A 25,225-nucleotide genomic window follows, 5' to 3' on the forward strand; every position below is an offset into this window, starting at 1 on the left:
CTCCTTCCTAAATCCTCCTTATACATTTTGCAAAAATATCCTCAGGTTGCTACAGAAACCTCCTAACTGAAGCATTTTGATTTTCATCATGTGTTCCTTCCAAAGAGTTGTACAACCCTAAAATGTGCTGTAGTAAGTCTATGACTCCCCCATCCTCATTGGAAGGGTCACCCACACCCCTTGTTTTAAATTCCTCTACAGGCACATGACCGCCGTAACTCTTTCATCACCGTGAACGGCACTGAATCTACATTAATCATACGGATTAGTACCACGTGACTTTCACGAAACTTTCACGAGGCTCTACAATAAGCTCTGCTCCGTCCATTTTATTGGCAAGTTCACCTGGTACTAAACTTTCCTGGCCTGGACTTATACCGCAGATCGTTTCAGCAGCCATGATTATACTCACTAGTACGTTAAAGGGGCATGCAATATCTCGTTGCCGAAACATTGTCGGCACCATAATATTCCAGATTTGTATCTGACCAAAGCCTAATTGGCACTTGCATTTCGCAGACATATAGCAACCCCGAACCTTGGTTCGCTATAAAGCCTATATAGGTTTATTTAACAGTTTGAGAATTACTCACATGATAGCGTGCTACCATCCAAGCCGCCGTCACTTTAGGGACGCACTCCTCTACCACCACGATCCAATTCTGGGATTTACACAAAAACATCCCCATTTTGAATCTCACTTTTAGTCTTGTTAAGACTCTAGCATGAACAGCCTATAGTGTACCTATCTTTTTTCACAAAGCTTTTTTTCCAGTATCTATTTGCTGTACTGCCAAGAGAGCGCCCCGGCTACGCTTTCGATTGATACGTATGGACAGATCCTCGGGCATGTAAAAGACAGTGGGCAAGCACCTTCGCGATAGGCATAAACGGACTCTGAGGCATGTATGCACGCGAGGAAAAGAGTATTACAAACTACTTGGCCAAGACTACTTGAATGGTTGTGTCCTGTTGACAGTGGCGGAGCGTCCATACAGTTAGGGGGTGGATGCCCCCCCCCTCCCCTGACGGACTCAAATGGACTGCTGGCGCCCTTTTCAGCTTTTTACCACTTTTTACTTATTCGCGATTATTTACTTTTTTTATCGCGCTCTCATCTACCTATTGACATTTGTCACATTTCGTTGGCGATGACACCTATATAATTTTATTCTTCGTTTATCTGCAAATTAGCAAGGCCAGGAAAGGGTCATTTCCGGCGATCTAGGAAGTATCTATACTCAAAAAATTTTTGTACGCTCTTCGCCAACCTGTGGTGGCGCTCCGCTTAGGTAGTGTCGAAAGCGTCCCTATACAGACCATTCTCGCCCCCTTGACCAATACCCCTAGCTCCGCCACTGCTTGTTGAGCCCTGAATCTCTTTATTACATGCAAAGAATATAACACATAGATAGACGAGTAAAGAACGAGCGCTGAGTAGGTTTCGTAATCTATTACTACAATCAGCCATGGTATAGACAAAACATTGGAACGAAGCCCTCAATAATGAAAAGAAAAAACATGCACTTAAACGAAAATGGTCACAAACGAGGTCTCAATACCGAAGTAGAGTCCTATAACGATACGTACAAAAGTGTACCATAAAAGACGGACACAAAACCGATATACAAATACGACCACAATGGTCAGAGCCAGGGCTACTACCGAACCGAACGATTCAGAACGGGAGCGAAGACTGATTCTGAAGTCTCGAGATCTGAATCAGCTGAGCTGGCGAGCAGACGTCACGTGACCTAAAAATACTAACGTCACTGTCCAAATGGAAAGCATATGTGGCTAAAAACAGTGACATGTAGCTTAGAGAAAAAGAGGGCGACATATACGATGACCAAGGACATCACAGTAAAAAAATCACTGTGTAATAGTTTTAATACATAAATTAATTTTCTCATTGCTTCAAAATTCACTTGCAAGAAAAAAAAAGATTATTATATATGACAGTGTAATTTTCATTTACAGGCAATGACGTCCGTCGCATAATCATGTGCAGGTGGTTGAGACTTTTGCTGACTTTCGTGCGAAACAAAATCGATGTTACTTACTGCTTAATAATAAATATACACATATACATGAATTTAGATGTATTTTAGTGCTTCATATTAAGATGACAAACATGCACTCCAATTTTAGCAGTCTGAGCAATAATCATGTTTTCCCTTTATTTTACTTAAAACCTAGAAGGATATGAAATATGAAACACAGCAAATACAGCATCAAAGTAATTGATATGAAATATAAAGTGAAGTCTATACGCACACTTGACGGATCACGAACAGGCGCACAAAACCTCTTAAAAGTACAGTACACCAATATATAAACTCTTAAAAGATTGATCAGTTGGAAGTAGCATTCAGCAAGAAAGCACGCACACACATGCGCAATCTAACTATCCATGCACGATCTTCTTGCTTAGCAACGGTTGAGTTGAGTCTCATCTTAATCAGTCCGGCATTGTCTTTCGCTCTTAAATAGTTAGTTACCACAACTTTATATAAACTTTTAAGATCATCAATACACCCAATAGTTTTCGTTCGTTAATTTAATAAGTTTACAAACTTTCTCTTCCGTATCATTTGAGTCTGTGGGCACATGAACTATGATTCATTTATTATGTACAGTCTTGATGCTCCCTAGAGATGCATTCTGGGTCTGGTTGGCTCCTGGCACGTGATTCGTTTCCCCTTCTGTGGTGCACTTCATTGCGATCGCTTCTCCAAACATTATTGTAGATGCAAGTGATCCATTCCTAAGTTTTCGTAACATCTGGACATGTGATCCATTTTCGAACACTATAAGTTTGTGTGACATCTGGACATGCGATCCATTCTCTAACATTATAAGTTTGTGTGACATCTGGACATGTGATCCATTCTCTAACATTATAAGTTTGTGTGACATCTGGACATGTGATTCATTTTCTCACAATATACGTTTGTGCGACATCTGGACATGTGATCCATTTTCTAACATTATAAGCTTGTGTGACATCTGGACATGTGATTCATTTTCTAACACTATAAGTTTGTGTGACATCTGGACATATGGTCCATTATATATCAAGTCTACATAATTATGCATGTCTCTCAGTGGGTTCTGCAACAACCTTGTTGCGATCAATTTCTAACTCTGGATGACATCCCTGATAATTATAATGTACTCCATTCAGTTCAAGTCTAAATGTGATGGTTCTACAACACTACTACGGCAGCTCCTGCATGCAAACGTTAGTGTAGTGATCTATCATTCTTAAGTCTGTAGAATCTCTTCTGATACAACCGTGGCCCCTCTTGACGAAGCGGTCTTGCCATGAGTGAGGGTTAAAGACCCATCTCTCAGAGCTTCACTGATACGCTGACATTTGAACATCGCGAACAAGCCCTGCTGGAACCGACGATATTTAAAAGCATAAATGAAAGGATTGACGGCCATGTTAGCGAGAGACATAGCGGCTCCGACAAAGTAATAAGGCCCGCTGAAATCTACTTTGCCGCCGACGTTGAAGTAGGCAAAAAATGTGAAGTTTGGACCCCAACAAATCACGTAAATGACTGCAACGATCAGCAACGTTTTGATGACATTCCTCCGGGCCATGGCGGTACGCTTACTCATGTGATCCGCCCGTGACCCATTCTCGGCCGCTGGCGGGTTCGCCGCCGGCTGAATCTTCCTACGGATTACTTTAAAGATTTTAACATACACAAACGTCATCAGTATGACCGGAAATACCCACTGGGTGACCAGAATGGAAATGCCAAAAGCCGATTGGGCTATGGGATGAGGCCAGATTAAGCGACAGACGCCGTCCTCGTGAACATTATTCAAGAAAAACATCGGTAACTGGTAAGTGTAACCGAACAGCCAGACGAACACGCTCACGAAACACACGTGTTTCTTTCTGACATTTTTCTTGTATGAAATCGCGTGACATACGGCATAATACCTCTCTATGGTCAGACAAATCAGGTTGGCGGCCGAGACTCTCACACAACCCCAGAATATATACCGGGATCGCCAGATCTTACAAAACAGTGTGGCCAGAAACGGGTTCGCCGGCAGATCGGATGGGTCCGGATTGGCGATGATCACGTAGTTCAAGAGGAAAACGATGGAGGCGTATAAATCGATTATCGATTGATTGGTAATAATGTAATTCGGGACGTCGTGTAGACTCGGCGTGCGGTACATGACCATAATGACAATGCTGTTTCCGAAAATGCCAGCGATACCGATCACGCAGTACATGACAGATATAAGTACAGGAGACTCGTAATAAAGGTTGGTACGGCTCTCGTCTGCTGGTGTAGAAGCGGACATCTGGGGTGACAAGGATGTCACCGTTGACAGTGATGTCACTGTTAGGTTAGTGGACATGCCGTCTGAAGAGTTAAACAGCGACGCCATATTGACTACAGTTCAAATATGCACTCGGCTCCTTTATTCAGATGTGAACAGATTTGAAAACAAGTTTAAAATATTACGGAAAATAGATTTAGAAAAACGCAACAAAAAAACCAGTTAAAATAGCTGTCCCGTATATTGTACAGAGACCACTACTGCTGCAGAGTATAGAGTTTGTAGTGATCTTTTTTGGGTTTTTCCACGGCCGTTACCGCTCTGTAAAACTCGAAATGACGTGCCAAATTGGCTAACGTAATAATGACACTTGTTTATATCCAATGATTTGGCGTTAAATAAACGTGCATTGGGAAACATTAAAGATCCGGAGAAAGTTCACGCCATACTATCACATATTTGTCTTCAAATTATCCTCCATTTGATAAAATTCATCTCTCGGAAATGTTGTGAAATTTGTCAACGTTAATATGATACGCTTCTCCGAGAAGAAACAAATATAGATCATATATATATATAAACTTCTCACCTTCTGTACTTTATTAGATGCTTGGCAAGATCAGCGAGAAACTTTACACACCTTTATTCTTACACATCGTTTGCTTCACTGCGATCTTTCTCTTTTTCCTTAAATCTCTCATTTTTTATCAGGATTTCTTTTTGTTGCCTATTCATTGTTTTTTTTTTCGTTCTGCGAGGCCGTTTCTGATTGGTGGTTAAATTTACAGACGTCAAAGGAATATGAACTTATACATATTTCACACAATAAACTTGAGGCAACAATATCTCTGCAGATCGAGAGAGAGGTGGAGAAAGATGTGGAGAGAGAGAGAAAGAGAGAATCTATAAAATTCTCCTTGCAGTTTAAAGCAGAAAAATGGCGTTAATGTTTGGAGTTTTCAGCAATCAGCATAAAGTACTGAAGAATGACCCGCCTGTATAACTGGAACGTAAGAATGACCCCCCCCCCCACAAAACTGTGTTGGTTAGAAACCGGGGACATTACCCTTTTTTCACATATTTCAAGTGGAGGTGGGGCCGGGAGAGGGTGGGTACGCGATTGACAAGGTGTTCTTGAGTACAAAAAGTTCATATGATAGACGAATTCTATTTCTCCGGAATATTTAAATCCCTATTTGTAGGGGTCCAGGGGGGGGGGGTGGTTTATATAGCCTCCAATACCTGGAGCATATATTTATCTAAATCTGGGAAATATTGTCGTAATTTGGAGTAATAATTTTCATGTTTTTTTTTACTGTTCTCTACGTACTGTCATGCATGGTGTAAGGCCAAGCTGAACTTGGCTTCAATGTTGGGACCGACAAGATATTGATTTGGGATCGACTTTTGAAATTTTCTGGGGTAGGTGGGTAACACCCCACCCGGTCTGTACGTCCATGTACGAAACTCCAAAGCAGATCATGCTTCGGATTATATAGCATATAGTCTTGGTCGACTTAAAATTCACATCATTGATATCTCTACGATATATATATATATATATATATATATATATATATATATATATATATATATATATATATCAGGGCTAAAATAATTTAAAATATCATACTCTACTGGTTACGTCCATGCACGCGGATGTTCCTTTGTAAAATTTCAAACGGAGGGAGTTCTTCGAGGGTTCGGGGATTGAAATAAATAAATTTAAAACCTATAAACCTATAACATGTTGGCACATTAGGTGAAACGGGGCGGGGGGGGGGGGGGTCAACGCATCGGAGGGGTACGGGGGTGGTTTCTATATCTACGGCATATACTGTCATACAGTGGTGTAGGAAGGTACTTTTGAGTGGGGGGGGGGCTGAAGACTGATGGCCGGCCTGGGGGAGGGGTCTAAGGGGGTGCCCCCTCCCCTTTGGATTTTTTTGCATTTCCAGGTGGCCTCAGATGCAATTTGGTGCAATATAGCACACTTCAACACCCACTCCATTTTGTAAATAATTTTGCATTTTCACCTGGCCTTAGATGCAATTTGGTGCTCCAAATGAGATTTTTTTCTGATTTGGAAATGAAAAAGGGGTTTTCTGACTTGCTGAGCGGGGGGGGGGGGGGGGGGGCGGAATGATACTTCCGCCCCCATATTTTTCACTGGGGGGATGGCGACCCCAGCCCCCCGGTTCCTACGCCCTTGCTGTCATAAATTACATTGGTCATTAATTAATTTTGGTTTGTCAGTTTATTTTTTTTATTTTTTTTTAATGTTTAAGTGGCAGTGAAGCATTGTCTTTTTCGTACCATAGGGAAACTTGCATTACTTTATTAATCTTAAGCTTTACTTTAAGCTGTTATTCGGCGTATCTGATGGAATATCTGACGAATCCATGCAATTTAGCCGTCCGAACCTGCCAGCAGAATTAAGCTGGAAAGCACTACAATTAGTAATCTAAATAGGCTACTAATAGCCGTAAAGCATGCTCCCGACTTTACATATTGCTGAACAAAGAATGAAAAAAATGAACCGCAAGTAAATTTAAAGTGATTTGAAAGATCAAAATATATCAACATGGAGAAGAATTTGAGATTTTTCCCTTTGTGAATTTTTCATTTTTCATTTTGAGAGGGGCGGGAGGGTTGGTCCAAACCCCAAGAACACCCCTCCCCTCATTACTGGCATGAGTACGGTCTGCAACTATCACCAGTTGCATAGGCGCAGGAGGCGGGCGGGGTGGGGCTGGGGACTGAACCCCAACCCAAAATGTTTGTGAAAATTCGGGCAATATACTGAGAATTATTCGGGCACCTACAGAAAGAAAAATAATTTGCAATGTGTTTTTCAATGGTTAAACTGATATTATTATAATCATTATTATTGTAACGACTTCCCCAATAATTCTAACCAATATGGAAGGGTAATAACACGGAAAATGATTGTATGTTATTGGCATGTGATGTAATAACCGACGAATGCCTATATGATGTGCACTTTAACATGTTGAACGCGCGCGAAAAATATTGGTTTATATTTTCGGGCATGTCATTACAGCCCCCCAAATCAAATAAGGCTCCTACGCCTATGCCAGTTCGTGACGATTTCAAAGTAAATACAACTAGAAGCTTAATAACATTCTTGGTTTTGTTTAAGCATGTGGGTTAGTTATTCAATTGCAACATTGAAACATTTAATTAAATTGCGTTGCATTGATTTGATGGCCTTAAAAGCCAACAAAGGAAGTATTGACAACTCTATATTGTTGGCGTTCCATTGTAACTGTTCTACACGCATTGCCTGCACAAGTTACGAAGGTATATTTGCACTTACATGTACCATGAGGCACGTTATTAACATGTGGGGTAGTTATTTAATTGCCACATTTACACATAATTAAATTGCGTTGCACTGATTTTTTTTTTATGGCCAACCAAGGAAGTACTGACAAATTGCTTTATTGTTGGCGTTCCATAGTAACTGTTGCACACGCGCTACGTGCGCCGGTTTCGAAGGTAGGTATATTGGGTACGTACGTACAAGTACCATGATGCCAGTTGTTTCAGTTTGAGGACAGGACGTCACGCCCATTTCTATAGATATTACATATTGTAGACTTCGCACCTCTCACCAACTTTCTGAGCACTAACCCCAACCCATCCCCTCCTTTGTATAACCCAAAGGTGTATCCAACTCAGGACATGCGGCTGAGTCAATGTTCCTTGTTCTCAAATGGGAAACATTGTTTCTGATGGGTACCTAGGCGAATAAACTTTCTCCGGGGGAAAGTAGGGTCTACGGCGGGGAAGGGGTCTTGTCAGGTGTTGTTGAAAGCTGCTTTAGGTATCACTGTTAGATAGAAATGTCTTAATACACTAACACTAGTAGAAGCGTACGTTTTTCCATAGTACGTACCCGTACAGTTTGTACTGCTTCCGGTGGGTCACATTATCAAATTTGCACTTTTCGCGCGAGTGTAACAACATGCACACTGTTTGTATGATCTCTACTATATTGTATAGCCTATACTGTACTACTTGCATAACGAAACTAGTACAAAGAGACCTGTACCTGGTAATAGCTGACAATATTATCTACAGAGAGAAAGAATCTAATTCCATCGGGATAACATTATGGCTGGTGACGAAGTTAAGGTTGTTAATTATTTTGAAAGGGTTTTATCTTTCATATTTTTGCGTCATTTTCGTTGTATGATTTATACAAAATGCTACTTAGGCGATGGAATGAGGAAGAATGTTCTCGCTATCCTCTACTACTGAGCCTAATGAGTAATGTTGAACAACAGTATTTAGCCTAGCCTTTCGTGCAGATTATTCTTTGGTGGCAGAAATGGTTTAAATTGATGTTAAATGTGTCAACTTGTCACCAGCTGTATTTCTATATGTCATATTAAGTATATTGGGGGATAAATGTAGAAAACTCGTTCTCTTACAGTTATATTGCAGCCATTTCCACGTAGGCTAGCCTCGTAATTATTTTGAGTTAGGCTATGTAATATTGTTATGGTTAACTTAAACCTAACTTAAGGTTTTACTAGGCTATAACTATGATCTTCGGTCTACACTAGCCCCAACTTAGAAGTAGAAGTCCTACCATAAGATGCTTACAGAAAATATGTTCCTTAAATGCACAGCGGTTATGGTTATCTCACAGATATTGTTCTGTGCATGAACTAGTACTAGGCCCAGGCTAGGCCTGCTTATTTCCTAAGTTTAATGGCCTAGTCTAAAAGTATGAGTTAGGTGCCTAGCCCTTCAACTAGTCCAGGACTATGTGATTTCACTGTTGGTGTGATCCGATTCCTGCAAAGCAAGAACGCTAACGTAGCATTAAATAAAGTAAAGGACACAAAATTGATGAAGGAAGAGGGAAAGTATGAGCCCATCTCCCTTTAATCTATGATAAACTTGATCAGTTGACAGAGTTTTCTCTTGGAATTGTCTTTCTAGGAGGAGATGCCAAGTAGTCCAGATATTCATTTTGAACCTATTGTAAAACTTGCAACGATAGAAACAAAGACACTGGAAGAAGACGAGGATGTAATCATTAAATTGTAAGTATTCTATAAAGTGCCAATGTCAGCAATTGGCTTTCCTTTATCACTGTAATGTTTTATTAAACTGCACTGCAAGTGCTTCATACAGTCACCAATTTGTGTGTTCCATTGCCTGGTCAAGTGATGATCTATACTGACTTAATGCAGGGCTTGAATAATTCGACAGTACCCTTAACAGTCGCCATACTGCCTTTAAAATTGATCAAATTACCAAAATTTTGATAAAGTTTCTAAAGGTAGCGTAACCCCATAATGATCTTGATTGTTCTACTTCAACTTTGTTCCTCACACATCTGAGGATATATGCTTGGCATAAATTAACAAAATAAAGAAAATGGGTGATAAAGTTGCTGCTTATTTTAATTTATGTACTTGTTTTTACCTCACTTTTGAAAAAAAAGGCCTACTGTAGATATCCTTTCACCTTTTGGAAATTTCGAAGATGGTCTTTTGAAAGCTCTAAAAATGTCCTTTTGCCCTGTCATATTAACGAAAATCCAAGGCAATATGTAACTTGCCCTGCCCCCCCCCCAAAAAAAACAGGTGCCTTGGCTGTAACGATATGATCATATGTTAACTGATGAAATTAAAAAAGCATATATACTTCTAAGGCAGAGAAAAATTATCAGAAATATTTTACATCGGTATTTGTAAATTTTCTTTCTTACTTTACACATCAAGATCTAAAAGTCTCTTGTATCACTCACTACTGTAATTTTGTGTTTAAGACCTACGTAAAAAGAACAGGTTCCGACTTACAAAACTGTTGCATAGCTTGCAGGGATTTTGCACCAGATTTTACATTTTGTACTGTAGGTACGCCGCCATCAGTGGATTTTCCTTATGTTCATAATAAGTAGGGTTTTTCGAGATGAAAATGCGTCGGTATTTGTCATATGCCAAACCTGTATGAACAATCTTGACATTTTGGAATGCCACCAGTAAATTCTTATTAGGCCACAGACATGTTATGTTCCAACTCTCGAGTAGAGCGTTATATCATTCATAAGTGAACAAGAGAACTTTTGGGATATTTAAAATTTTCTCAATGTTCATTTCATCTTTGATGAAAATATAGCTTAGAAAGTTATAAACTTTTCACACCCACATACTCTGTAGTCTTCTGTGATTTGCTAGTACTGTACAGTCTGTGCTATATCTTTTGATACTATTTATTGCTATATCCCGTATCAGATAGCAAATCGCTATGCAAAATCGGCAATTTGCTGGACACAAATGTCAAGATATGACCAATAAAACTCCAATTATTCGAACTGGTCGGGTCCAAAGATAGTTCCGATAATCAAAAAGTTCAGATAATCAAATTTTCATCAATTAATTGTTTTTTGTCTATAAGACACCCATGCAATGTGCTATTATGCCTTCGAAAAAAGTTAAAGTAGTTTTTCGAAAGATGCAAGCAGTAAGAGACTAAAATATATGATTAAATCAGGAGACAGACTACAGCTTGACCTCAGCCCAGGGAAGGGGGCACTGTCAGACCTGGCACAACCCTCTCCAGCAAAAAACCCACCAAGAACCCATGCAGGTTAATGTGCTGTCTCTTGCTTGAAGGGTTTAACTCACAACTTCACAAGCACTCTAGCAACCAGGTTTCCTAAGCTGGTGGCCTCCCCCTCACTCACCATCCCCCCCCCCCCCCCCCAAAAAAAGTTCTGAGGCCTCTTCATAGCATTACAAAGTCAAGTGAGTCAAGGGAACTTTGACTTTGAATTTTGGAGTGAAGATGAGTATCAACCAGGAAGTATAAACTGTGTAATTCATAATAGTAATAATAATAATACTGTACGCACCAGTGTAGGTAATACATGCAGAGGTACTTGGGCTATAGGCCTATCTGTATAAATGGATTCATTCAACTGCCAACTGCATGAGCAATTTAGTCATCTCAATTGACATTGTGAAGGGATGGTCACTGTACTGAGAGATATTAGCTGCAGATCTCGCATAAAGTGTACGAAATGCAGAAATTCATTTAGTGTTTTCTGATTTTCTCTGTAGGAGGGCAAGACTCTATAGGTACGAGACCGAAGCCGACCCGCCGGAGTGGAAGGAGAGGGGTACTGGAGAGGTGAAATTGTTAAAGAACAAAGGTGATAAATCTAGGATACGAGTCTTGATGAGGAGAGACAAAACGCTGAAGATATGTGCAAATCATTATGGTAAGAATTTTGACTGTCGGGAGCGAGGTGGTGGGGGAGGTGGTGGTGGTGGTGTGAGAGGGGGCGTAGGAAGGAGTCGGGTGTGACTTTATGTGCGCTACATAAAGTGTGGGGAAGTTGTTTTACACGTACAGATGCAAAGTCGTAGAGCAGTTTATGTACAAGCTAATTTAATAGTTGGTTTATCTGTATGAGAAACAAACTTGTACACAAAATGTACACAAAAACAATGTAACCCCCTGGTTTCATGGTAGCTTGAAAAGTTAAGAAATATGAATATGCAAATACCAACATTTAAACACATTGTCAAAAACTGATGCACCCATACATGCAGATATTGTCTTATTTAATCCATAAGGGGGTTACAGCTCCAGCTCGGTGTATTTATCGTTATTAAAATACATACCATATACCCAGCATGGTTTGTACAGCAGCGACTGATGATGTCTGTGTACAGTCTGGTTGACTGGTTGTGCGTTGCAGAGTTGATGTGAAGTTTACATAAAAAGACAGGGGAAACCTTTGAGTGACATAATGAGTGTGCTGAGACTGGAGATAAAGCCGTGGTTAAAACAATGTGGGTGGGCTTTAACATGCGTTCAGGATGGAGCTGGATAAACAAATACATAAGTGTTAACCTCCTATAATATATGAATAGTTAGTGTGCTGAGGTTGGAGCTAGCGCTGTAACCCCTGATCGTTTAATCGGGGACGTTAAAATGACCTAATTAATTATCAGGTGAAGTCTATAAAACATGAAATGATGTTAGGTTAAACGTAAGACAGGACCTAGTCAGTAGTGTAAGACAAATACTCACAGAATTTATGGGATCATACAGTTTAATTCTGACCTCCTGTCAAATTTGATTCATCATTTTCTTTCTCTACCTCTCTCTCTCTCCCCCCTGCCTTTCTCTGTCTAGTTTTGAAAGATATGACATTAAAGCCAAATTGCGGTAGCAACAAGGCCTGGGTATGGAACACACCGGCAGATTTCGCTGATGAAGAACCAAAAGCAGAAACTCTAGCCATCAGATTTGGGAATGCTGACCGTGAGTTGTTTATAACGTTCATACACGAAGAATTTCATTCTCCGAGTTTGCACTTTACTATTGGATGCATGTATACTTTTGCCACATCAGCCAAATTTAAAAATTGCATCGTCACCGCAACATTTCTGCGTGGCCTACGTGCAGTTTAATGGTTTTCAGTGCTCCTTGATAGCTTAAACGATAGTGAGGTTTTATCATAGAAATAATTGTATTCCATGGCAGTGGAAAGAATCAGACATTTACATTTAACAATATGCCAATTCAGTAAATCCACACTTAATTTTTTTTTTTTTCCTCCATAAGTTTTGCATAATTAAAATCGTGGATTGTCTAAATCGAAAGTTAGTTTAACACAGGGGTTTGTTGTTATTTGCCAGAGGAATAGCCTAGCAACGAGTTGATAACTTTTTATTTCATAATCCAATAAACAATTGCATACTTTTTGGCCCGAAGCTACACATTAAGCAGGAAGAATCGACAGGTGAAGCTGTGGTTTTCTGCAGACGCAGGAAACAAGAACAGCTGTGTTTGTCTCTGGTTTAGCCATTTTTATTGTTCTCCCATCTCACACCGCAGGAGGTACAAGTCTCTTCTACAAGATTCTGGATGTTGACATTGGGGGTTTTTCTTCTTTTTTTTTATCTCCTTATTCCCTCTTGTCCTTTTCCCTTTTTGTAACTGCAGATGCTAAAGAATTTAAAGAAGCTTTTGAGAATTGCCAGAAGGAACTTGAGTCACTTGAAGGTAATTTTTTCTGATATTCTGATCAGGATTTAAGTAACATCAGTCTTTCCAAGATTGCTCTTGAACTCTACTGTATATAATCTCTTAAGAATCTCTATAAGAGAAGAAGGGGGGGGGGGATATTGGCTGCTGAGTAAAGGAAACCTTGCCCTTGTGTGGAGTCACTGGTCATTTGATAGGTTATTTGATATCAATATCAGAGGTGAAAGTCGTAAAAACCATGCAAAATAGGATAAATTTCCAAGCAAAAGTTTGGGTCAAGTTCATTGGACCTGGTGTGTAGATGCACTTAAGTGAATTCAAGAGCCATGTTGGTTTTTGTAGGTCAAAGGTTATTTGAGGTCACCATTGGTTTAGGGTAAAAAAACCTTGCAAACATGATAACTCAAAATGTCAAAGCTTGCATGACCTTCATCATCTGTTATGCATTTAATAATAATAATAATGTATTCTTATATAGCGTTTTATACAAAGCACTTCAAAAAATCGCATAAAATATTACAGCTTAAAAATATACAGTTCTACACAAGGTCAAGTATGATGGTGCTTCGAACGATGCTGAAAACCTCGGGTGCGGTCCGTGCCAGTCGGTTTGTCTGGTTACACATTTTATATTCGTAAAGATACTCAGAATAAGCATACATAGCTATTGATATTAAAGGGGTGAATCCTGAAAAATGACAAAAAAAGGACAAAGTTTATCTTGATGATTTACAGATGAAAAGAAAGACGAAGAAAAGAAAGACAGCAATAAAGAGAAGATGGCCAACGGAGAGAAGACGGAAGAGGGTAGTAAACCAGGAGGAGGAGGAGACGAGACGAACAAAGTGACAGAGAAATTAGAAGAACTGACCGTCAAGGAGAAGAACGAAGATAAGACGAAAGAAGACAAGAAGGACGACACAGCGAAAGAAGAGGCGAAGACAGAAGAGGCGAAGACAGAAGAAGAGGCCAATTGATGGTAGCCTTGACGGGACACTCTGCAAGCACACTTGTGGTGACTGGTAGTCTGTTGCAGTAAAGGTGCTTCTGAAATGAACTTAAGTGATCTTAAACTCTTCCATGCCGAGGCTCTGAGAAAATTCTATCAAGCTCCGGTCTACCTCTTATTAAACTTTGAGACAAAGTGCCACGTTTTTTTGTTTTGTTTAAAGGGGTCCTCGTCACAAGATGTGTTAATGTGTCACTTGAAGAGTCACGACACACGTGGGTTGCTATGAGAGAAAAAATACTGTGCGTGTAGTATTAAAGAGTTCCTATATAAATATGTGGGATAAGTGCCACGTGATGGGATTCTCTGCATGTGATAAGTCTCATGTATCGGGGGTGGGCCCTATGGTAGGGGTAGGCCCGCTATATGAGAACAGAATCATGTAAACTGGGCTACATCTGCATGGGTAGTATTATTAATGGGGTCCTGTGCATTGGTTTTCTGTGCATTGGTGTAGTTATCCAAATGCAGTCACTCGACAGAGAAATTCACGTTTAAAAAATTTGGATCTTGGGACTACGTTCACCGTGGTGATTAATTTTCCATGTCGCTCTCTCGGCTATGGTTGTTTTTTAAAGTATTTGAGTAAAAACTAAATTTTGAGTTAGGCCCACCAATCACTTTAACATCTTAAAGGAATCATCAGCGAATTTGTATCACACGTTTGTGTTGATTGAAGTATCAATAGGTCAATTTAATGATCATCAACATCTTTCGTCTTAACCGCTTTTCATGAGTAGATCGTAATCAAGTTTCCCTCCAATGTTATTTCAAACTAAAGCCCTTTGACCATGTAAGTCACATATTTATTAAGTTGTGTAGTGGAGTTTGATGTCAAATAATTGAAAGTTCAAACTTTGGAAATTTTCCAATTTTGTATGCAAATGTGTTTGATTCGACTGTCGAAACGTGTCAGGGCGATAAAATGTCATGCATCGACTCAAATTCAATTGATTACACCCCTATGAAGATTCATTTGGTGAAAATATCGAGGACAGTGTCTAAGTGTAATGGAATGTGATCTATATTTTGTCGATATACTTGGTAGGTTCGTAAAAATGACTGGCCAAAGTCTGAAAGCTGCTTAGAAAAGGGGACATCTTGATCATGAGATTGAAATAGAATTTCGCTAGATGCAGGAGTAGTGGTTTCTACTTCTGAGAAGTGATTCAGAGGACAACCTCTTGATAAATCAAAGGAGTCAGTGAAGATATGTTTTTTGTTATTTTGAAGAAGGCAAACCTTTTTTAAAAATTTTTTTTTTTATACTGTCAGTACTTCGTTTTGTTTCATCTCCATGTCTCTCCTTTTTTTCCAAAGAGAATGTGAGTTTTGACAAGTCTCTGTAATGGTGAATGACATGACCCTGTTTCTTATGTTGTTGATCCAATTCCAGTAGTCATTGGTGCAGAGGGGGGGGGTGGTAGAGAGACTGGATTTTGGCACTTTATTGTCTATTCTGACATTGTATGGTGTACTACTGACCGAGTACCACTGGCTTTAATGTCGGGCTATGATGGAACTATTTAGATTCCATCACTTCCTATGGTTGTAATCATATTCTGTGATTAATAGGTTGTGTCGGGAGATTGATTGGGGGGGGGTTGTAGTGGGGATGATGTTGGACTGGTCAAGTTGGTATCTTTTCTGACCCTTGTATGGTATGACTGACTCACCACTAGTAGCGTAACTCTCAGGTGTGAGTCTACAGTTTGAAACTCTTTTGTTACAAATGTTTTGTAATACACTTTGATATTAACCTCTTAATAGTTTCAACGATACAAACCTTTGATCATATTATGACTAAAGGGGCTTCTCTAAAACTGATGTAAAAGTACAGGTTTCTTGTCTTTTCTTTGCTTTGTGCACTTTATGGCTGCCATGGTAACATAACTATTTAATCTTTAAAGCTGCCTACAAAGTAATTTGGATTTTAGCCTTCAAGAGTAAGAGCATTAAAGTTTCCTTGGACATGAATGTTAATCTCTTCACTTTACATTATCAAGGAGATCTTTTTGAAGAGCTGGAATTTTTTTCGTTCAATCAGTTTGGAAAATGTTAGTCTGATAAAGGACATCCTCACAGCAACGATTATCATACTTGGTGATGACATCATCAGGCTACTCTAGAGAAACTGAACAAGAAAGGGAGTGGGTTGGAGGAGGGCTGAGGTACTGTGGATGACCAGCTTGTGATGTCACATCACAGCATTTGTCCTTTATGTGAACTGCTAGCAGACGTCTCATTCATGTTAACAGCAACAGCTGTCGTTTTTGTTCTTCACAAATCCATTGCACCTTGTCATTCATATTCATGCAACAAATTTTAATTGGCAATTTTTTAAGTCAACAGTGGGTAAAAACATATAAGTAACCTACTCATTGACATCCCTTTCACATTTTAATTGAAGTATAGGAAATAAAACAGACATCGTAAACCTTGTGGCTTTGTTGTTCAAATTTGTTTTTACTAACTCTTCCCCCCGTTTTCCCCTCCCCTTTTGTTAATGTTGGAGGGATGACAGCAGGCGCTTAGCGAGGAATTTACCAAGGGAGGGGCGAAACTGTCGGCAACTATCAGAGCTGTAGATACGGCATTGCAAATTATCTAAGCATAGCGCCACCAATGTGAGTTGGCGCAAAGTGTACAAGAAAATTTTGGCTGAAAATGCCTCCCAGATTGCTGGAAATGGCACTTCCCAGGCCTTGTAAGTTGCACTTAGCATTTTCTCTTTTGAAATTACTAACAATATCAAAAAAACATACAAAAGAAATATGCTCAAGGGGGGGGCGAAGGGGCAGTCGCCCCCCCTGGCTACGCGCCTGGATGACAGCTGCACGCTAATCCCACGTCAGATATTTCTTTGGTTGACTCAACTCTGTTTCCTGTAGACAAATCCTCCCTTATCAAGTTTACTTTATTGATGCATTAAGAGCTCAATTTATGTGTCTGTTGAAATGGCAATTAGACTTCATATATATTTAATTTTCTTTTGATCACTAAAGCTTGTTCATTGGCATTTCTGTTTCTCATAGTAGACCTGAAAAACAATTCCTTGTCAAGAATAATCAGTTTCTTGATTGTTGGATGCCAACTTTAAAAGTGTCATAAAAAGGAAATAGAAGTTCTTGATGGAAGGAAGTTAAAAAGGTATCTGTGAAATGAACTCAAACAGAAAAAAAAAACAAGACCCAACTTTTCGGTGATAATTCATTTTGTAATGTTAAGTTTCGTAAACCCAGAAATATTTTCAGGAGCGATAAAAGAGTGAATATCGAGGATTAATTTACGATACGGGAAACTGTTTGAATGATTTAAACCAGCCATTTATCATATTTTAGTCGTACACATCTGATTCCTTTACCACTTGAAAATGTACCTTCTACGTCAAAGAATGGCATTTACACGTAAAGTATTAAGGGTCAGCAAGGAGAAGTAAGATAAGCTCAGAAACTAAAGGATTAATGAGAAATTCAATTGGTTAGAATTTATCCAATGAACTGGGCTATATCTTAGCAAAAAAATCACAGGTTTGAGAATAAAAGGAAAACGTGTTTTCAAACACAAGGAAACATGTTTTTTGTTTTTGTCAACGGACTAAAATATCTAACAACGACCTAGTTGGTTATCCCTAAAATGTTCGATGCCCAAGCTTCCACTAGGACTTTCCCCGATATTCTGACTGGGTGGTAAGCGTCTCTCTGTGCCCATGGTGAATGGACGGGATCTACCGATATAAATAATCTGCTTGTATGTTGGCTGCGATTTCACCTTCCCATTTGTCTCCGTTGTTCAGTAATTTTTCTTTGTTGTACAGCAACTCCTCGTGAGTCTCGGTTGAAAACTCAAAGTTAGGACCCTGAGGTTGAAAACGGAGAATGAAGTTATATATCAGATGTCAACCAGAAAGCAGACGTGACTTAGTGTTTACTTTGTGGCAAAGTTTATATGAGAATATCATAACAGTGAATTGCGCACCCGGGTTCTTGTGACTAAATAAGGTGAATCCATATACCGAGTACATGAGCGCATACCAAGTTGTTTTACCGTTGGAGTTACTCGGAAATGAGAGATTTCTTGTACTCGGTAAGGTGCAAATTCACAAAGTTATCATGCTTTCAAAGTTTTTAAGACTTTCACCTCTGTCGACCTCAAATAGCATTTGACCTTCAGAGACAACAATTAGAGTTGTTGTACTTGATGAGGTGGATCTGCATACCAAGTATCATGATATGTGGGTTATTGTGTTCACAAGATTTTCGGACCTCTGCTGACCTAACATGTCCGCGGACCGTCGTAGGAAAACAATTTTTACTTTTGCAGTTGTCATGTGAACAAGATTTTGATCTTGAGTGACCTATGACTGCCACCAATTTCAATGGGGGTTTTACACTCAATAAGGTGCATCTTAGTCGGAAGTTTCATTCAAGCTTGACTTCTGCAATTATCGCGTTTACAAGGTTTTCAAATTTTGCTGTATGTTGCCCTAGTATGACCTTTAACATTGACCAATTTCGATAGGGTTCTAGTATGACCAAGGGAGCATCTCCATAATGACCATGGTCATCCACTCTTCACTCTCAACACAACGATACAACAGAAGCTGATAAACAGTCATTATTGCAAAGTTTGACACCCCTAAGAAATAAACGGATTTCACCATGACAACCTACAGCAAAAGCCAATTTCACGAAAAAATATGAAGCTACAGTTATTTTACTTTCCAAATGACCCCACCATATCAAGTATATTTTCAGGTGATTTATACCATAAATACATAGTTTTGGGGTGTTTTAAGGCTTAGGTGTCCGAACTTTGCAGTGTCCATGCTACACAAAGGATTACCTCAACAATGGCATCGACTGGACAGGCTTCCTGGCAGAAGCCGCAGTAGATGCATTTTGTCATGTCTATGTCGTATCTTGTCGTTCTCCTACTTCCATCTGCTCTGGGTTCTGCTTCAATCGTAATTGCCTGAAGACGAGAAAAACAGCAAATGGGAAAAACTGTTTATCAACCAAACGGGAAAGTAAGCAAAAATAAGGAGACTCTTCTATCTCTCTCATAGACTGACATGGTACCCCTCGTAACTGCGTCAATCAGCTACTCACTTACAATTATCAATACCGACAAAAATGTCGTAATAATGATGATGATAATAATCATAATGAAAAACTGTAACGCGCAGGTACCCGTCAAAGAGACAAGTGAAGGGGTATACTGTTACCTTCTCCAGCCAAAATGGCTGACCTTTCTATCTAGAACCAAGGTGGTGATGATCGCTTGAATGAAAGCTACAAAGGAAAAACTTTTACTATCATCCAAGAAACGATATAGGGCCTTTCCTCAGAGAAATCAAATATAGCGATGTTCTCTTCTGATTGGTCTCAAGGTATGTCTGTATCTGTAAGTATCTTTGACAACTGAATGATCTCTCTGAGGCCCTCGGTTATTTGCTGTACTTACTTGTGCCGGACATATCGCCTCGCAGAGTTTGCAAGCTATGCACCTCTCCTCTCCCGAGGGGTAACGCCGGAGCGCATGCTCTCCTCTGAAACGAGGACTGAGAGGGCCTTTCTCGAAAGGATAATTGATTGTCGCTGGTTCCCTGAACATGTAACTGAGGGTAACGCCCAATCCTGTGAACACAAAACTTACAGGTGTTATTATTTTGCAAGTCGGTAGTTTTCATACAAATAGTATACATATGAATGTCAGACTTTCGAGTGTGTACAGTGAAACACTGAGACTTGCAAACAATTTCTCACAGGGTAAGACGAACGCTTATGAAAATCAAACTTAACCAGAATGAAAACATTTCAAGGTTCCTTACTGCTGCTCATTGATTTGATTAACAGGGAACACTCCAAGTATGAAATTGTGAAGCGAGATCAATAATTGCTTTGTGAAGTTATTAATCATACAAACTTGTAACATAAGTAATGCACATCGCTTTGTGTAGGCTATCTACTAATTACACATGTTTGATGAAACTGTGACATATGATTGTCTACTGTCTAGTAATTGCAATTTGAAGATTTTGACGTTTGACCCTGTGACCTCATTAATATTCATTTTATGAACACCAAAATCAATAGGGTTTATCTAATCATTATGGACCACCCACCCACCAAGTATCTTATTGATCAATAATTCCCTTGTCTAATTATTGTGCATACAAACATGTTACAAAAATACACTAAGCCCCCCTCCTCATTATAAATATGCATGATATCAATTGCAAGGCACATCAGCATGTATAGGTAGGTGGTCTACCAATATCACCATACCAAGTTTGAAGAAACTCCAATATGTGGTGGCCAAGTTACTGTAATTTAAAGATTTTGATGTTTGACCTCATTAACATTCATGATATGAGCACCAAACTCAATAGGGTTCATCAACTCATTATGGACCACACCTTCCAAGTATGGCACACGCCAACCTAACTATACAGGTTTCTTTTGCTTTCAGCAAGGAACCAATAAAAAACAGATCCTTTATCGAGGTGACTCTACTGGGGTCAAATAAGGTCAGTTTGTCATTAGTCTAACATTGCAGCTGGATCCTTCAAAGCTTACCTTACTGTTTTTTACTTTTTGAAATCCCATATTTTACACCATTATTTATTACCACTTTCCGAAACAAAATAAGGGGGAAAAAATGTCGCAGTTGTGCTTACAGCTTGGAGGTTTGATGTCAAAAGGTGAATTTGCTGTGATGCTAGTTGTTTGGTAACATACCATATGTACTTAAATATTACACCAGAATAACTTAAGTATATGTCTGGCTTATGCTACATTACCTGTACAGTGAAGGTGAAATAACATAAATTGATTAAGTCAAAAACGGGCTGCTTATCAGAGAAGACATACAGCTTTAAAGCAATGTTTGATTTCTTTTCTCTACTCTATTTTAAGTCTACTCGTCAAATTCAAGGATGTTAAGGAATGAACGTGATCATTTACTCACCTCTGAGTAACTCTGTGAAGAAAAGCCTGGAGGCAGTTCTGTCAGTTATTTCCTTCATCGATTCACCAGCTGTTCTTTCGTTTACAAATTCTAAACGGAAAACATGAGAAACAAAGTTGGCATGAATTTGGTGGGGGGGGGGGGGGGGAATTGAGAACACAAGATGTAGGGTAAAGAATACAAAAGGTCCCTAGATACTGCCAAGCCCATCTGAACACAGAATTAGCAGAGCTATAACTTTTTCTGGCATAAAAAAATCGATCATCTATGGTTAAGCAGCAAATAATGTTTCCATAGCTTTGAGTACTGAGTCCCATCTGCTTTGACTTCTCAGTTAAAGATAACCAAAATAAAATAAAATTGAAATAAAAAAAATGTTAGCAAACTGCTTATCCACTAAAGAGCCTGTGTTAGAGAATGTGTAAAAGTAAGAGGGCCTGACGTTTTGATCCAAGCAGGATCTTCTTTAGAGGTTGAATGACAAGTAACAGTAACAGAAGGGACAAAAACATGCACTAAATACAGACAGGTTAATGAGCATGGTGAACACAAAAGAGAAAAATTTAAGAGGATTAGTAGATGGAGAGAAGACAGAAACAAACAGGAGGAAGAGGAGAGGTAGGAGATAAACTGTAGAGGGACAAAGAGAGGATTAAGGGAAGGGGCTAGGGAGTAAACTAGGGAAGGGCAAAGACAGAAAAGTGTGGAGAAAAAAATAATACTAAAAAAATAAATATATGTTTGATGCCAAAGCTAAATAATAAATTTATATAAAAAGATAACAAGATAGCATTTTATGTGAACACCAGACAATGTTAATTAGTCATCAAATTCAGTGTGAACACTTCTGGGAGGTTTACTTTGCTTCCACTTTCCAGTGAATAAAGGAAAGTGTTACACCCAACGCTCCAAACGCAAAATACTGCTTACACATTTTAGTTTTTTTAATTTTTTAATTGTTCCCTAAAAGCGATTAAAAGCTCCGAGCTACAATCACCTCCCAGATTTAGATGCAACATATTTCTCCTCTATACTGGTTCATAAGCCCAACAAAACTTTTCTACTGTCGGCATCTTGAGAGGAAAAGTGGTAATATATGAGGAGAAGCAATCCTGAGAAAAATTTGTCCGGTTATGTTTACGCATCACAAAATGCTATGCAAGATGACCGCTATATGCTATACAAGTCTGTAGATGTGTAGCATTTTTATCTTCTATACAGAAACCATATAGTTATTTACAAAAGACAGATTTCATTATAAACAACCTATAAACAACCTATAAACAACTCTGAACAATAAATTACTCCCGTTCATAACAATGATGCTTACTGTAACAGTTTCTCTGGGAGATTAATGTCACTGCCGCAGTATTTCTTGTCAACAACTCCGCGGCCATTCCTGCAAATGACAAAAGTAATGATATATTGACAAGGATATTTAGACAACAGAAAGGCTTTGTTATGGGGAAAGTTTTCAATAAGTGCTAACTTTTTGCTTACATTGTTACGCTACTTTTGTTCACAGCCATTAGAAAGGAAAATGTCAATGATAACTAGTACAGTATCTTACAGTATCTACAAAATTTGAAGCAATTAAATTTCAAGAAAATGACAAGACAAATTTTACACATTGTATTTCATCATTTACACAGTTGCTTTTGCTTAAATGGTAAAATTTTTGCTTCTTTGTGGGTAATTCTTGCAGATGGAAGGAAACCATATATAGAAATATTTTTTAAACAAAAGGAATTTCAAAGGACAATGTTATTTCTCCAAACTATGTCCTACCCTTAATCCAGATTATGTACTATGCAAGAATGATTTTTGTTTATCAGCTTAACTGTAATATATGTGAACAATGTTTTGTTCCACCTTTCTTGTTGTATCTGTTACTGTATGTAAAGAAGATGTTGGTGCAATCTTCACAACTTCTTTGCACACTGCGCAACTGATTGATCAGACCCAGCGACTACAATTGATCAAGATTTTGCAAGTTTTAGGTCATTTGGGAAATTGGGCATTAGTCATAGAGTAGGTTTGGAAGAATGGTTCGGAGGGCCTTTGTAAATAACGAAAAATTATAACTCTGTAGAGCTCCGTACGTATGAAGTTCTTCTTCCACAAAATTCCAGAGGTTTTGCTGAATATAATTGAGTGATTCATAGAAATGTTTTCATTTGAATAGGCCGGGATGGTTTACAGTACACTCGCCAAATTGTGACCAACAGATATAGACCTTAACAAAGGTTGGACAATCTTTGCTTCCCTCACTTCACAGCCTAGTACGTCATCAGCAATCTTGGGTGATCAGGTTTACCTAATCATATATACTTGTATAATTGTGTAATTCTTTCCATCCTTCGAGGTTTAAGAGGCATATGACAATACAGCTACTGTATTACAAATGACTATCAACTTACCTGTATGTACAAAGGGAGATGAAAAGGATGAATAAAAATAAAAATACAGTTGCTGTCCTTGGGCTCTAGCCCTGTACAAATAGCATATCTTCACCTGGCAATCAGCAGTGTATGTGGTTTACATAGATCTATGTAAAAATAGTCTTAACATTAAATGGAACCAACCAAAAGAATGTACAGTAAGTTTACATGTAACCTAACCAAATCCAGTCCTTAACAATAAGTGAAACCTGCTTATCCGTTTTATTAGAGTATTTTGCAGCCAATCCTTAGGCTAGTGGTAGTACTAGGCTAGTGTATTTAAGGCTTCATAATTGACGCACCTTCGTAATTGACTCACCTTCAATTATTACTAGCAGGCAACATTAACTTTTTGCAGAGAAGCAAGCAGAGTTACATATTTCATGAGTTTGAATCCCTTTCAGGTATGTGCTGATCAAATTGTGTGTTTTTGTTTAAAAGCTTTTTATACCCTCCCCCAGTTTGTGCACATATTTTTTGCAGTTGGAAATCTTATTCCCTAAAATAACCAAAATGACATCAACATGATACCACTACTCTCTGGGACCTGACCTGTCTGAGCTTAGAGGCTCAGAGCATAGCAAACAGCAACCAGGGTCAATGGATGTATACTAACAGCTAGTTTATTGACTAATGTGTCAAATTTGGGTATGAAAGAACTTGACACGGCAGACATTTTATGGTCAAATTCTGCTCACTTGTACGTTGCATAGGCACAGAACAATAAATGTTTTGAGATCATTACATTTCTGAGGAACTACACATATGAAAAACGCATATAGTAGAGTATTTGGATTTTTCCTTGATATCCTTGGTCAAACCTTTAAGTTAACTGGCGAAAGTGCCTCAATTATGCGCCCACCATGCTACTGCAAAAAGTTTTCAAGGTTTCCTAGTCATGGGACCTATACCTACAGTAGGTCGAACGTGAGATTACACCCATAAATCCTGGTACCCTACAATAATCATATGGGCATAGAGTTGACCCACAGGCGTTCCAACGTTCGCCACATATCGATTGTAGGTCTAGGTCCGTTGCTAGGCCTAAGTTAAACTTAGGAATAGGTTATGCCTTGACTATAGTATAGCCTAGGGCATATATCCTAGCTTCAGTACGGAACGTTAGCACAACTCAGTTTGATTAAGACTTGACGGATTCTAAGCACTTAAAAGAGATCAGCACTACCTCTTAAACATTTATTAGTCTTACCAAGCTTGGGAACTCTGTGGACAAGCCTTAATGCCGCCATCGTTGGAAAACTGCTATGTATTAGTTTTCCGAGCTACGCAACTGCGTTTCCAGTCTAGCCTAACATTACTTAGTAATATTTATAACCTTAGGCTTTACACTAAACTCAGGCATAGAATTGAACCGACGGTTCAAACTCTGACCTTTCGCAGAACCGGATATTACATAATACATTAGCGTATGCGCTATGTCGCG

General features: G+C 39.0%; 3 protein-coding genes across 3 annotated transcripts; 1 reads left to right on the forward strand and 2 right to left on the reverse strand.

Annotated features, from left to right (window-relative positions):
- Positions 1-1,455: 1,455 nt before the first annotated feature.
- LOC139981052 (galanin receptor type 1-like) lies at positions 1,456-4,969 on the reverse strand. The gene has a single exon (XM_071993190.1). It carries the CDS (start codon positions 4,420-4,422, stop codon positions 3,268-3,270), a length of 1,155 nt encoding a protein of 384 aa, XP_071849291.1. The 5' UTR covers positions 4,423-4,969; the 3' UTR covers positions 1,456-3,267.
- Positions 4,970-8,282: 3,313 nt separating this feature from the next.
- Positions 8,283-16,655, forward strand: LOC139981602 (ran-specific GTPase-activating protein-like). The gene is made up of 6 exons (XM_071994116.1): positions 8,283-8,475; positions 9,292-9,395; positions 11,421-11,581; positions 12,505-12,633; positions 13,318-13,377; positions 14,095-16,655. The coding sequence occupies exons 1-6, from the start codon at positions 8,455-8,457 to the stop codon at positions 14,334-14,336; spliced, it is 717 nt and encodes a 238-aa protein (XP_071850217.1). The 5' UTR covers positions 8,283-8,454; the 3' UTR covers positions 14,337-16,655.
- Positions 15,621-25,148, reverse strand: LOC139981604 (NADH-ubiquinone oxidoreductase subunit 8-like). Its single transcript, XM_071994117.1, has 6 exons — positions 24,992-25,148; positions 22,671-22,739; positions 21,341-21,430; positions 19,835-20,007; positions 19,214-19,342; positions 15,621-18,227 (listed from the first exon to the last, which is right to left on the reverse strand). Exons 1-6 carry the CDS (start codon positions 25,029-25,031, stop codon positions 18,096-18,098), a joined length of 633 nt encoding a protein of 210 aa, XP_071850218.1. The 5' UTR covers positions 25,032-25,148; the 3' UTR covers positions 15,621-18,095.
- Positions 25,149-25,225: the final 77 nt, after the last annotated feature.

Source organism: Apostichopus japonicus, chromosome 15 (genome assembly GCF_037975245.1).
Source record: "Apostichopus japonicus isolate 1M-3 chromosome 15, ASM3797524v1, whole genome shotgun sequence".
NCBI classification, from domain to species: Eukaryota; Metazoa; Echinodermata; class Holothuroidea; order Aspidochirotida; family Stichopodidae; genus Apostichopus; species Apostichopus japonicus.

Bases quoted from the DNA above. Each gene is read 5' to 3' on its own strand.
- LOC139981052 (XM_071993190.1), bottom strand. From the start codon at position 4,422: ATGGCGTCGCTGTTTAACTCTTCAGACGGCATGTCCACTAACCTAACA.
- LOC139981602 (XM_071994116.1), top strand. From the start codon at position 8,455: ATGGCTGGTGACGAAGTTAAG. The intron at 8,476-9,291 runs GTTGTTAATTAT...TTGTCTTTCTAG, and splicing joins TGGCTGGTGACGAAGTTAAG to GAGGAGATGCCAAGTAGTCC. The intron at 12,634-13,317 runs GTGAGTTGTTTA...TTGTAACTGCAG, and splicing joins CAGATTTGGGAATGCTGACC to ATGCTAAAGAATTTAAAGAA.
- LOC139981604 (XM_071994117.1), bottom strand. From the start codon at position 25,031: ATGGCGGCATTAAGGCTTGTCCACAGAGTTCCCAAGCTTG. The intron at 22,740-24,991 runs GTAAGACTAATA...TGTCATTTGCAG, and splicing joins CCACAGAGTTCCCAAGCTTG to GAATGGCCGCGGAGTTGTTG. The intron at 21,431-22,670 runs GTAAGCATCATT...TTTTCCGTTTAG, and splicing joins CTCCCAGAGAAACTGTTACA to AATTTGTAAACGAAAGAACA.